This window comes from Leucopleurus acutus (genome assembly GCF_964270905.1).
Source record: "Leucopleurus acutus genome assembly, chromosome: 12".
In the NCBI taxonomy this organism is placed as follows: Eukaryota; Metazoa; Chordata; class Mammalia; order Artiodactyla; family Delphinidae; genus Leucopleurus; species Leucopleurus acutus.
The window spans coordinates 73723072-73736775 of record NC_139154.1 but is presented as its reverse complement, the minus strand read 5'-3'; the positions used below and the strand labels follow the sequence as shown (position 1 = coordinate 73736775).

Below are 13704 nucleotides of genomic sequence, written 5' to 3'. Positions count from 1 at the left end.
AAAGGAAGTTATGACTTAGTGGGTTCGGGGCGAGCCTGAGATTCTGCATTTCTAACAAACTCCCAGGTCATCTACAGACCACACTGAGTAATAAGCTTCTAAGTACCTTGCAGTTCCGAATTCAAGGAGCTTATGCTGTTTCTGTTTTTCATCACAACAAATGCAACAGCCTCCTAAGTGGTCTCCTGCCTCTTCTCTTGACCAGCACCCACCTTCCAAAACAATCATTATACTCAGGAACCAGACTGGCCCTTCCTTAAGGAGAAAAAAATCAGAACAAGTCACTCCCATACTTAAAATCCTTCAGTAGCCTCCCACTGCCTTCCCAACTCCTTAACTTGATTTACAGGACTGTGCATCCTCTGGCCTTTGTTTACTCTCTCTTCTAGTACCCCTCCTACCAACACTTCCTCACTCTGGACTCTAAGCTCCGGCCACCCTGGCCCTGCTTCAGTTCCCCTACCTGGGTCCCCACCTGGAACAAGTTTATTTCTCCACTTGCTTCTACTCATCAGTCAGCTCGGCAGCATAGCGGAGCCACGCTTACTCACACACTTCCTAACCAGAGGACAGCTTGCTTACTGAAAAGCAGGCGACCAATAAATATGTGTTAATAAACAAAGAGGACAAGAAAGCATGTCCTATACTGCTTAAAACACTTTTATCATTTTATTTCTTAGGAGTCCTCTTGCTTTAAAATAGCCTAGATTAGTAACCAACTACTGAGCTTTTGAATGCCAAGTCCTTTGCACCCATGATATACAAACAACTGCCAGATTTTTAAGCAAGCCAATCAAGCAAAGAATACTGAAGTCAGAGGAAGGCTTTACGACGCCCCCATCATTTATTTCCCCGTCATTAGTTTTTCATGGCTGGGGCTTCTAAGAGTTGATAGAAACTTGTCAGGCAAAAGGGAGAAGAGGCACTAAGATCTAAAAATGGCTGGGATCTACCTGGCGTATTTTTGATAATATGCACAAGTATGATTCCAGTAGGAACGGATGAATGGCTGTGAAGCTCTGGTTCACTGGAAACTTGAAGCTCTGACAGATTATTGACCCCATTTGGCAGTCAGGAGTTGGCTGAGGCCTGCAGATGTTAAATGGCTCCTCTAGTTTAGCAGGGTAGAGCTCATTCCTGACTGGCTAAATACCTTTTCCACTACTACACAATTTTGTTCTAAAACATACTTTTCCCTATCTCTTCATTCTTCAGTAAGAAATCAGATACAATATCTGCTCCTATCTGGGAGCATTTCACGCAATCTGTTCTTCCCAAATCCTCCCACCCCCAAATTGCAAAGAGGGTACAAATGATCCAATAAGGGAGCGTTTCTCAAACTTGAGTGTACATCACAGTCACCAGGCATGCTAGTTAAAAACCTATGGCTAGGCCTCACCCGGAGAGTTTCTGATTCAGTAGGTCAGAAGCAGCGCCCGAGAATTTACACTTAGAGCAAGTTCCCAGGTCAGGATGCTGCTACTGGTCTAGGAACCTCATTCTGAGAACCACTGAAACAAAGTATTCCATAATACTACTTCATTCATTTACTCCTTAATAAATGCTTAGTGACTTCTATGGGTAAGACAGGCTGTATCAGACTTTTGTCTTTATGCTCCCAGACTTTGTGAAATGTAAGGAAAGCAGAGAGGCAGATACTCAAACTCCAACCAAAGGCAGGATGTGAAAATCACAGGAGATTGACCAAGGGCTTAAACTTTAAATCTTAAAGGAAAAGAATCCAAGCAGAGATTCTGATCACCTCTCCCCTGAATTAAGTGGCATCTGAACTGAACCGCAAAAAAAAGATCCTGACACAAGAAATAATTCCCAGGGGGAAGAAACCAGGAGAGCAGGAAAATGCAGGGTAGGTTTAGGGACTCATGAGTACCGTGGAGTAAGGGATAGCAGGAGCTGGAGGTGGGCAGGTCAGCTGGAGTCAAATCCCAAGTTTTTGCAGGGAGATCTCTTATCAGAGCCTGCATTTAGGGAGGCTGGGGCAGCTGCATGCGGGGGAGGGGGGCATTAGGAAACCACGGAGAGAGACTAACACAGAGGAGGCAGCAGTGGGGCTGTGAACAGACACCTTTCTAGGCCCAAGGCATGAGAAGAGATGAAAATTGGGAACACAATCACCTAGAAAGCTTCCTCAGTAGCCAGGACGGTTTAGAGTCCCATTCTTTCACTACCGTTAAGTGGTATCTTTTGCTCAAACGGAGTAACTATCTCCCCTCCTCTTCTTCCTAACTGGTCTCCAAGAGTCCTTTTTACAGTCATCCCAGTCAAACATTGGACTTAAGCTAAAAGAATCAGTGTTCCCTTGACTGTCGGTGCTCCTAGACCACCAAACACTGAGGGCAACGCATGTCCAGAAATCTGAGCAGTTTTGCGCTTGTTAATTTTCCATGCCGCCAGAATGTATTCATGATATCTGGGTAAGGGGTATTATGGCTCATACCTAACCTACACTTCGTGGTCCTATAGGAGAAGATCAAGTTTGGAGTCAGAAAACCTGGATTCTGGAGAGGAAGCCTCATACTGGTTGATCTGAATCCAATGATCTATTTCTTTATAAAAAGGAAGAGAATACTCCACAGGATTATTATTAGTACTAAGGAAATGCCCACTTATTTAGAACCTACTGAGTACTGGCTCCCATGCTGGGTACTCTGGATAATCTCATGTAGTTAATTAAGCAAGATGGTACGTATTCAAATTAAGTGTTATAAATATTAATAATAATAATTAATAGTAGTACATCACTCAAAAAAGATTCTAATTCACAAATCTGCTTGGAAGTTCTAAATTTTGAGCTGAAACTGTGTTAAACTGGTGAAAAGAGTTTTTTTTTAAATTGGTGACTTATCCCACAAAGTTATCTGCGCTTAGAAAAATCTATAGTATCATAGTACAGCATTGGCAGGTATCCAGACCAGAACCCAGAAAATGTTCTTATAAATCTTGGCCACCCCAAGAAAACCAGGGTTATCATTTGTCACCAACTCTTTTCACTGCCACAGTGGGAAATATTTGAAGGCTATTACTTTATATCTAAGAACTTAAAGTTTTCTTCATGACAAGCAGGTGTAAACCCAGCAATCTTCTCTCTCTGTGGTTTATGAAATTACACAAGACAAACATCTAGGTACCATAACAAACTGGAAAGTTCTTTTTAAACACTTAAGAATGCATTTTCCCCATGATCTGTGGGTATAAAACCAGCAAAAGTCTTTCCCTAACAGTTTAGAAATCAAAACCAAAAAAATGAAGAAATTCAAGGAGGCAACCCTGAGAGAGCACGTAATAAACTTGAGTGTAACACATTCCCACAGCCTGCAAATCTTTAGTCTCCTTCTATGTCCCAGTGAAGACAGGTGACTCCATGATTCCAGAACTGAGCCAGAACAGCTAAGAGAAAGCACCTTCTCCAGAAACACCAGGTGCTGGATGTCAGGGTCAGGCTGCAAAGAAGGCAGAGAAAGTTCATGTTGGTGTATTTCAACTAGATTCTGTCTTCATTATAACTCCACTGCCAGAACTGATAGAATCAGTGCTGTGAGGGGGCAGGTAGGAAGAAGAGAGAAGCAGGTTGGGGCTGGCATTTCACAAGGTCACCTTCTCTCTCTTTTTTGCAGAAATAAAATAATATTAATATCTAGAAGTCTTGGAGGAGACAGTTCGAGAACAACAATGTTCAGCCTGAGCTCAACACAGTGCCTGGGACCTGAAACAAGCTATTTGACTCTCTACCGTTTCATCTTTAAAACCTCGGGGCGGGGGGGGGGGGGGGCAATATAGGGGCAAGGGATTAAGAGGTACAAACTACTATATGTAAAATAAGCTACAAAATAAGCTACACAGGAAATAAGCCAATATTTTATAGTAGTTATAAATGGAGTATAACCTTTGAAACTGTGAATCACTATATTGTTCACCTGTAACGTATATTGTACATCAATTATACTTCAATTAAAAAAAAAATCTCCTAAGTGTGCTATGAACACAAGATGAGATATAGACAAAGCTCCCACTAACACGTCTGGTGCATGGTGAGCACTCCATGAAATCTTTTTCCCACTACCCAACGGAGGAGACAAGGAGAAGCTTTCTGGAATAATGGAATGTAAGCACAGTCTTAAAAAAAAATTGTTGGGGGCTTCCCTGGTGGCGCAGTGGTTGAGAGTCCACCTGCCGATGCAGGGGACACGGGTTCGTGCCCCGGTCCGGGAAGATCCCACATGCCGCGGAGTGGCTGGGCCCGTGAGCCATGGCCGCTGAGCCTGCACGTCCGGAGCCTGTGCTCCGCAATGGGAGAGGCCACAACAGTGAGAGGCCCGCGTACCGCAAAAAAAAAAAAAAAAATTGTAGGAAGGATTTCTATTGGTGAAATGGAAGGGCAGAGCCTTTGAGGCATGAGGTAGACAATGAAGGAAAAACCCAGGGCTGGGTTTCATGAGGAGCTGCAGGCCTGCCCACCTGGAAGATTTATTTGGTTGGAATGTAAAGAGCTGGAATAGGAATTTCGTGTCTGGGGCCATCTGGGGGAGGGTCCTGAATGCCAGGCTAAGGAGCCTGGAATTTAATTTACGCAAGAGGCAGGCGCAACAGCCTCTGAGTAGAGGAGGGGCAGGAGTACCGTCTGATAAGGGGTGGAGCTGGCTGAGGTGAAACTGGAGAAAAGGTATCATCATGAACTTCTCCGTTACTACAAGCACATTTTTTAAAAACATGTGAGGTTGAGTTTTGTTGTGTTTCAGCAGTCCTCTCTTACTTAAAAAAGAAAAGCAAAACAACAAATCTAACTGTGTAAGATACACGAACAGATTCTGAGGAAGGCGGTAACTTAATCTTGCAGGTGAAATTCGAAAGAGATCTCGAGCACGCAGCGGATATGCCTGTCAGGTGTGTGCCTGTCAGGTGTGTGCTGGGCGTCAGTGGTTAATGTCTGAAGCCATCAGAGGTGGAAGGTCCTATCTCTTACACCAGGAGCATCAGTGTGAAAGACATCACGCTGCACCTCGGCCCCTTAAGCCCCTCAAGCCCCTCAGTGAGGTTTTGTTTCTAATCACACTTATTTACTTACTGATAAATCTCTATAAACTATTTTATCTAAAAGACCAGACTCACTTTAACATTGTATTTCCCTTAAGTAGAACATTAAAACTCTGCCCCCTCCTGAGATTTTTAGGATCCAGGGTGAAAATATTTGAAACCAAGAAAACTGCAGAAATATCTCCTACAAAATCACAGTACTCTCAGACTCTAAGGTGTAGACGCTAAATAAATAAGTTCATATTAGAGGCACTAAAAAAAAAATCGATACAGATTCAGAGGTGTCGTTTGCCAGTATTGGGTTATAAGTACTAGGAAGGATTAAAAAGAGGAAAAAGGCAGCTTAGTAGGCATGTACGAAATTAAATCAGCAGACAGAATCTATATGTTATCAAAGATGTGATGACTGGAAGCACTACAAATACTAAACAGTAAGTAACAAATACCAGACGGGGGTCGGGGGTAGGTGGGGATGGGAAAAGGTTTTATCAAAAATATTCCTCAAGTTTTTTAAAATGCAATCAATTCCATGTGTAACTATGGATGATGCCAACTGTTTGTAATTCTCCTGGGATCCACCATACTTGAGAGTTAATTCACCCTGGCTCAGTTCCCCAACACGGGTGGTTTTCTGTTATAGAAGAAATACCAACACTAAACTTGTGCAACTTCTAAACCGCAATATTTAGAAATAAGAAAGTTATCTGCAACCAAATTAGGGGACAAAGGTCATTTAAGAAAATCACCACACCAAATGTGCAGCTCACTCCTTTTGAAGGAATTTCCTTGGGAAACACGAGGTAAAATATCAAAGGCACGCGGTGATTTTTTTTAATTTAAATTTTACTTTTCCAGAGAGGACAGTTTAAGACATTTCCTGTGTGTAAGCTCCACCCTCCTCAGTGAGCAGTTTTACAACCGTCCTCAAACCTTTCAGAGTAACAGCCTTTTGTTATGGGTGGGCCTGTGGGCACACTGCTCCCCACACCTTCTGGTATTTTCTCCTTGGTTTTCATTTCTTCTGAGACTACAGGAGGGGGCTGACTGGACCTCAGTAATAGGTTTTCAGATCAAGGATCCTCCTTGGTGCTTCCTCCTTGGCAGTATGATACAATGAAGTGAGGAGCCTGGGTCATTTGAAGAAGAGGTGCATTCTGAATTCTCAGAACCTCAAACCTCAAACTGTGGGCCTTTGACCACACACCCAGAAGATAATGGACACACCCCACTCCTCTATTTACCATCTTCAAGTCCCCACCCCGCCACCAGCTCTGGCCCCCCCCTAAGTTTTCCATAAAAGCAAATTCTACCTTCGAAGAGCTCAAGAGGGATGAAGCAAAGACACACAACCATTCCCTAGAGAGAATGGAGCTTCCTCTTAGCTAACTGCCCGAGGAATGCAGAACAGCCTAGCAAATGTTTAAAATCATGTCCTGTTCTGCCTCTTGTTTTCCAGAAAAGTGTCATTACTGTCAACTATTTCACAAGACAAATAAACCTGTGAATGAAATATAGCCTCCCCGTCTCCCCAGTGAAAACATTCTAAGACTGAGCTGCTTCCTTCCTTCCTCCTCCTCCTCCCAGGATCCACATTTGTGGCACCAAGAAGAGTTAAAATAAGAAACATACACCGTCTGCAAAGGCTACTTTTTCACAGCACTAGAATCATTCCCAGCCTATTACCGATTCCAGGGGCTTCCTAACGGAAGGAGTTCTGTTTTCAGTTACAAATCCTTTTTCGTGTATAAGCTCCAAGACACCACCGGCCAGGCTTGCTGGCTGGGCAGGGACAGCCAAGGGAAGGGGGCTGCAGGGGCCACTTCGGCCGCAGGCTGCAGGCCCATCACCCCACACACTGCTCTCTATAAAAATATTAGATTCGTTCAACTGTTTGAGATTAATACAGACTCCAAGAAACCTGTAATTGATCCAACTAATCTAACCCAATAGCACTGGAATGACAATAACTGGTTTTCATTATAAATTACACAGCTCACTAAATTGATGGCAAGGCTCTATCCCAACACAATACATCAAAAGGGTTAAAACGAAGCTTCGGAATCAAAACTGTAATTTACCCAAGGCTTAGGAACAAAAAGACCACTCCCTCCTTCCCTTTGCTATTGTTCTACAGGGTGTCCAGCAGTGCACTTTACACCTTTAGGCTTCCCAGAGGTAAAAGGCTGGGTGCTGGGAGACGGAGGCGACCCGGAATCAAATACTTGCATACTAATAGGTCTATTACCAGTGATCTACTAAAATGCAAAGACAGCTAAAAAGAGAAAAAATGTGTGTGCAGTGGGCAGCAGATACCTGACAACCAAGAGAGCCCAAGGGAAACTGGAGATAGAGACTCCAAATGGTGGCTTTTCTGGAGTGAAGAGTGAGAAACTGTCTCCTTTAAGTAGTGAATGGGGTGCTCGCAGCCAACCAGAGGCTTTGGGGCCGGGCGCGCGGCCGCCGGTCTTCATTAGGGTCACGTACCATATGGCACAAATAAACCCTCAGAACCACTGGAGGCAGCACGGCCCCCGGGCAGGCCCGGCCTTTGAGACGAGAGTTTACCTTGTAGCTGCTTGAATCTCCCTTCCAGCTGGTTGTAGTTGTAAGGCACCTGCCCCGTGTAAGCCGGCGACAGCGGCCCGGAGATGCTAGCCGTCCTCTGCAATTCCATTATGCCCAGCGTAACGCCCCGGCGGGCTGCACGGTGGAAATCCCGCTCCAGCCCCCTCCTACCCCCATCCAACACGCAGCAGCTTCCGCAACGCTTGGCTCCCGGCCCCGGCTAAAAGGGCTGGACCTTAGGCAAGCCCCATCCCGGTGTGAAAGTCCAGCAGGCAGATCTGATAGGAAGTTGGCCGCAGGAGAGTCCACCTTAGCCCGGCCACTCACGCATCTAATTCCTTGTGGCTTTCCTTCCTTTTGTGGCCCTTGGCTCTAGGCTTGAAATAAATTACCGAGGAGGGGCGGGAGGGCGGAGGGAGGGAGGCGCAAGTCCTACTTAAAATTTTTTAAAAATAAGGCCAATCCTAAACACGCCTCTCGGTCGCCGAGCCCGGGAGCTCGCGGGCACAGCGCACACACCTCCTCCCGGCTGCCCTTGGCGGCCGCCGGTTTGTAATTTAATCGGGAGCCACTCGCCGTGCGCTGGGCGGTGATGTCACCTGATTAGCATAACCGCATTGTAGAGGAAACGCAGGCTGTACCACAAGGGGCGCGGGGGAGGCCGGCCGGCCGCGGCCCCCACCCAACGGCCGCCGCGGGGCCGCCGACCCCCGGGTCGGGCCCAGGACGCGCCTGCCGCGGTGGTACCTTCCCAAACAAAGCTGCTGGAATTACAATCTTTTGTTGAGAGCCTCACGTAACGGAAAAGTCTCCGATTACTATCTCATGAAAAGGAGGCGGCCCAGTAGGGTAAGGCGCCCCGCAGGTCCCCGGCCGGGGCGGCTCCTCCACTATTTAGCTTCAGGAGCTCACGCAGCCATGAGGGCCGCGCACCTGGGCGCTCAGCGTCCTCACCGCGCGGGCACCGACCACGGAGGCAGCCCGGCCGTGCCAGCGGGTCAAAGTAAAAGTCCCCCTGGGCGTTGGGCAAGGCCACAGCGAGGGGGGCGGGGGGGAGCGTGTAAGTTCAGGCTCACGGAAGGATATTCTCAGCCGACCTGCCGCTGCCAGTACGAGACGTTAAGCGGCGGTTTTCCGGGATAACACCGGCCCTATAACAGTAACTCAATGCAAGCTTTACGGGAGCACCGACTTGCAAGGCATTGTGGGAGAAAGGTACACAGGTAAACACCTCCAGGATCCCTGACCTGGATGACTTCAGGAACCAATGAGGAGAGAAAAGAAATCACCCTGAAATCCTACTGCGATTTGTAAAACAAAGCCTTTAAACTTGAGTTCTTCAAAAATTTAAAACTCTCCTCCCTAACTTCTCCCACCAGCCTCAACCAAAAACAAAATCCTCTACATAGACAATAACAGTGATCAAAATGTGTTCTTGGGAAATAACTGACCCTAGTTACCCACCCACCCACCCACCCATCCACCCATCCACCCATCCCCTTTCTCAGTAACTACAGGCAGACAACAAATTACAAATTTAGCGTTTCAAGTGTGTAGCCTTGCAGCCATACTCACTGAAGAAGGTAATTTCATTCCTAAGGGATTCCAATCTGCCCTGAAGAGATGGGCCTCCACCACAGGTTTACTTTAGTCCCCAGGGCACTTGTAATTTAAGCAACTGCATCCTGTTCAGGGCTAAAGTTAAAGCAAACCCAGAGTCTAGCTAACTGCTCAACTCGGAACAACCCCACTCCTTCCATCCACACCGCTGGGTTTTTTAATGCATCCAGTGTCAACCTTGAGCTTTCTAAAGCCAGGCCCAGGATTCGAAGATATTTCTCCACATCCAAGATGTAGAGCACTTTCTAAAGCCCCTCTACTGCAATTCAAAACACTGACAGCAAGGTGGCAAAATGCAGGGTCTTGGAAGAAGCACTTGACTAGGATTCCCAAGACCTGGCTTTCTAGTCCTGGCCAAGCCTCTTAATCACTTATGACCTTAGAAGAAACCCTGGATTCTTTCTAAACCTCTGCTGTCAGACAGGGATAATTCATGCCTCCCTACAAGATTACTGAGGGGATGATGTGAAAATGCCCTAAAAATGGTCATACTATCCAAAATTAGAAGTATGTTTTGCAAAATGCACCTCTTCTTGATTTTTCCCCCACATATCACATCAAGGCTACAAAGAGGAGAATGGAGAATTTTCTCATTTGAGATCTTTTTAACGGGCCCCTCTTCACTATTAAATATACTGGTGATATGGTAAGTCTCTAAGTGTCTAGCTATGGGCACACAAAATGAGACTGCAAAGTGCTTGACAATTTACAACACATTTTTAATCTTTAAGCCACTGAGTGAACAGAGTATGAGTCACCACTCTTAGTCTCCCTTTCAGTTCCCTCTGGTACAGGGAAGTAGGTAAAATAAGCTTTCTAATTCACCAGGTTACATGCGATGTGATGGAGGGAGAGGCTGGGGCTCGTGTAGCCATGTTGGATACTCAAGAGCACACTTAGAACAAGCCAGGTGAAGTGGACACATGTAAATATGAGAAAGAAAGGTTTTGAGGCTAGGAAAGGGTTTAATAACCCCACAGGGGCAGGGGGTGAGACGTGGGAATGCTGTGGTGTGATGGGGCCAGGGAAGAAGAGGACCCAACCCTGATGGCTCATGTGACCACCTCCACCTCAGCAGCGGGAGGAGGTAAAGGACGGCCAGAGCGCTCATGCTTTATTCCACGCAGTATTTCCTGGATGCCAACTGTACGCAGGGCACTCTGCCTGGTGTTTTGGAGGAGTCAAAGATAACTGGGAGAGATGGTAGCCAAAGGAGATGGGACAGATACGCCAATAGTCCAAAACCAGAACAGAGTGAGGAGTAGGTAGGGGAGCTGCACAGGAAGGCAGGAAGAACAACCCCAGGAGGGAGTGGCATTTGAGCAGACCTTGAAGCACAGGTAGACCATCAACAGTCTGGGATGAGGGGGAAGCTCTTCTCCTCGTTGGGGGAAAGCAGCCCAAGTAAAGGCACCAACTGGACTGTCGGGAGAACAGTACCAGCGGGTGCTACCGTTTGACTGAAACGTAAGGAACTAGGGTCAGGCGGGATGAAAGCCAAGAGAGGTAGGCTTGGAACCACTGGAGATTTTTGAGCCAGAGGAGGACGGGTTCTGGGTTGGGCTCTAGGGACGATTAATCTGGCAGTGGTAGATTAGAATGGGTTGAAAGGAGAGAGACATTAAAGGCAGCAAGGTGGTCACTGCAGTTGCCCAGGTCAAAGGGCTAGTCAGGGTACGGCAACAGGAGCAGAAAGGAATGGGATGATGCAAGAGTTAATCCGTAGGACTTTGGTAACCAATTCAAGTCCTGTGGGACTTCAAAGTCTTTGGGAGGTTCAAAGGCTAGGGGTGAGCTTCAGACTCCGGGGTTTTTAGAGCCGGCTGTGGGGTACAGGGGGGGAATGAACATTTTCTTCCAGACAGGCTGCAACTCCACAGGGTGACATGTCCAGAAGCAGTCAGGGACGTGGAAACAGAGCTCAAGGCTGAAGATACAGCCCATGCACAGACTGAGAGTTGAGACTGCAGTGGGCTGAAGCCTAGGAAGGGATGTAGGAGGCAAGCGGCCGAACAGAGAGCCCTGGGGAAGACCAGCATCTGGGAGGAAGGAGAAACAACAGTGGAGACACCAAGGGATTCATAGAATGAAAGTTCAAGAGAGGGGAGAGATAGTCAAGCAGGGAAGGTGGTAGCCGGATGGCAGCACGTGCTGCAGAAAGAACAGGGAACAGAGAACAATCAGAGAACAGGTGATCCAGTGTGTGAATTAGGAGGTCACGGGGATAATACAAGCTCAAGTGAGGTCACAGGGAGTTGGAGAATGAGAAAACAGAAGATGGAGGACAAGAAGGTAGAGGTGGTGAAGGCCAGATGAGGGAAGGGAGCTACAGGACCAGGGAAGGGTTTGCGGGGCAGGCCGAGCCGGCATGTCCTCCGCGCACAGGCTTCAGCCCCGAGGTGGCACGGGCAGGAAAAGGCCGGTGGGCAATGGCTCACCGGTGTGGCTGGCACAGGCAGCTTCAGCCAAGAGGAGGCCCACTAACCTTCAGAGGCAGGCGGGCAAGGACGGAGACGTGCTGAGGAGGAAAGGAGGAATTGAAAGGAGCCTGCCCAGCTCTAACTCAATAGAGCAAGAGGCCAGGGGTCCGAGGCACCTATGAAGACACCTATGAAGACACCTATGACAGAAACACGCAGCGTGTGAATGGGAACGTTAATGCGGGGGGCGGGGCTCAGAATGCTCAACACTCAAGCTTCCCCCAGAAACAGACCCTGCCATCTCGGATATCAACAAACGTGGCCAACCCTGCTAAGTGGCTGTGCCTGCCTTCAAGCTGCATTCCAAGGCGTGAGAATTCCCTGGCAATCCAGTGGGCAGGACTTGGTGCTCTCACTGACAAGGGCGCCGGGTTCAATCCCTGGTCAGGGAACTAAGATTCCACAAGCCGCACGACACAGCCCCCAAAAAATAGAAAATGATTCCAAGGCGTAATGAAAGATGGCCACGATTGACTGCTCAAGTCAGCTATGGGACTGAAGCAACTGAAGCCCAAGTAACATGTATCTGCTATCCTTGTGATGCCAGAAAGGTAAAGCCAGGTTGCTATGGTTATCTGTAGACAGCACAAATCAGAAGTGCTGTGGTGTGGTGGAAAGACTCAAGACCACAGTCAGGTTCTCAGGCTCACCCCAACTCCTGAGGGCCACCAAGGAGCTAAGTAACTGCACAGGTGCCTTACCTCCCTGGGCCTTGCAATCCTCGCCCACAAATCAAACAGGTTGGAATCTCTGGTCATAAAAACTCCTTCTGGTTCTAAATGTATGAGTGATTTGAGTGATTTGAGTTTTTGAGTTTTTGAGTGATTTGAGTTCATCTCCACATAAACTGAATGGCCACAATAACAACATCACATTATTACAGCACCCTGTAGCTTTCGTATACATTTTCTCAAGTGAGGTAGGTATTGTGTCCATTTTGCAGACAAGGCAACAGAGGTTCAGAGAGATACAGTGTCTTGCCCAGGGCCGCACAGCCGCTGAGGGAGAGACACACCTGGACAGCAGACCTACCGGTCTAGCGATGTTTCTCCTATGTACTCAGAGTATACTATCAGCTTACTAATGGTGTCTACGCTTTTCAGAAAAACCCTAAGACTCGATAAATGGTATCAAGGTAAACCTAAAACCCAAGCAAGCCTCCACACGAACCTAGACAACACTGAGTTTGGGTCAGGATCAGGCATGTTCTCTGCTGGTTCACACAGAAGTTGCTACGTGGAGGGTTCCCTTGTTGTGAATGGGTTTTGTCTGGTCTTGTCTTGTTCCTTTTGTCATACTTGGTGGACCTGTAACTAAGATTCTGTATGATTTAGCATGTAGCACGTGAAGGGGAACACTAAGGGAGCGAGATTAAACCTCTGTTTGTTCCAAGAGGCTTTATGTAGTCTGGGAGGTCAAAAAAAAAAAAAAAAAAGATTGCTTTTCCTGCATTACAGCAAGCTTGAAAGGGTAAACCGTGGGGTGTTCATTTCCTGAACATCTGAACATTAGCAAGACTGAACTGTCTGGGAGAGGATGGCCAAAATGCTAAGATGCGATGGGATTTGTACACATTCAAGGACTTGACAAGCCAACCCAAAGAGCTGGGAAGGAAGTGGTAGGAACAGGGAGTGAAACGACAAGGTTTCACATACAAACTATCTTGCCAAATTCTCTGCCGCTTTCTACTGCTATTTCCACATCTGCCTTTCGTGTTCATCGCGGTCAAATCCCTTGACAGTTGGACGACCACAGCCAATTTCTCCTGAGCCTTTCTTTATAGGAAGCCAAAATACTACTACTAAAATAATCCTCTTCCACCCATGTGGCCAAATAGACAAGCGGGCTCCAAACCGTACTGCTGCGTTCATGCTCCCTGCAGCTGAAGCTTACATTATCCTTCTGTCTCGTCTCCCCAGTTTTCCTTGTCTTCCCTCTCTGGCCCACCCATTCCCTCCTCCAGGAGCCTCCTGCCCACCTCCCCCAG

At 47.2% G+C, this 13704-nt stretch overlaps 1 protein-coding gene across 5 annotated transcripts in view; it reads right to left on the bottom strand.

Moving 5' to 3' along the window:
- Positions 1 to 13704, bottom strand: part of SPTBN1 (spectrin beta, non-erythrocytic 1) — a 196124-nt gene that overhangs the window by 103795 nt on the left and 78625 nt on the right. The window contains exon 1 of one of the 5 annotated variants that reach the window (XM_082852267.1): positions 7618 to 8683. The exons of 3 other annotated variants lie outside the window; for them this stretch is intronic. In XM_082852267.1, the coding sequence (XP_082708393.1) occupies positions 7618 to 7726 (109 nt within the window). In that variant the 5' untranslated portion in view covers positions 7727 to 8683. Of the gene's footprint in view, positions 1 to 7617; positions 8684 to 13704 lie in introns of those variants that run through there. One more of the 5 variants, XM_082852268.1, reaches the window with a different exon arrangement.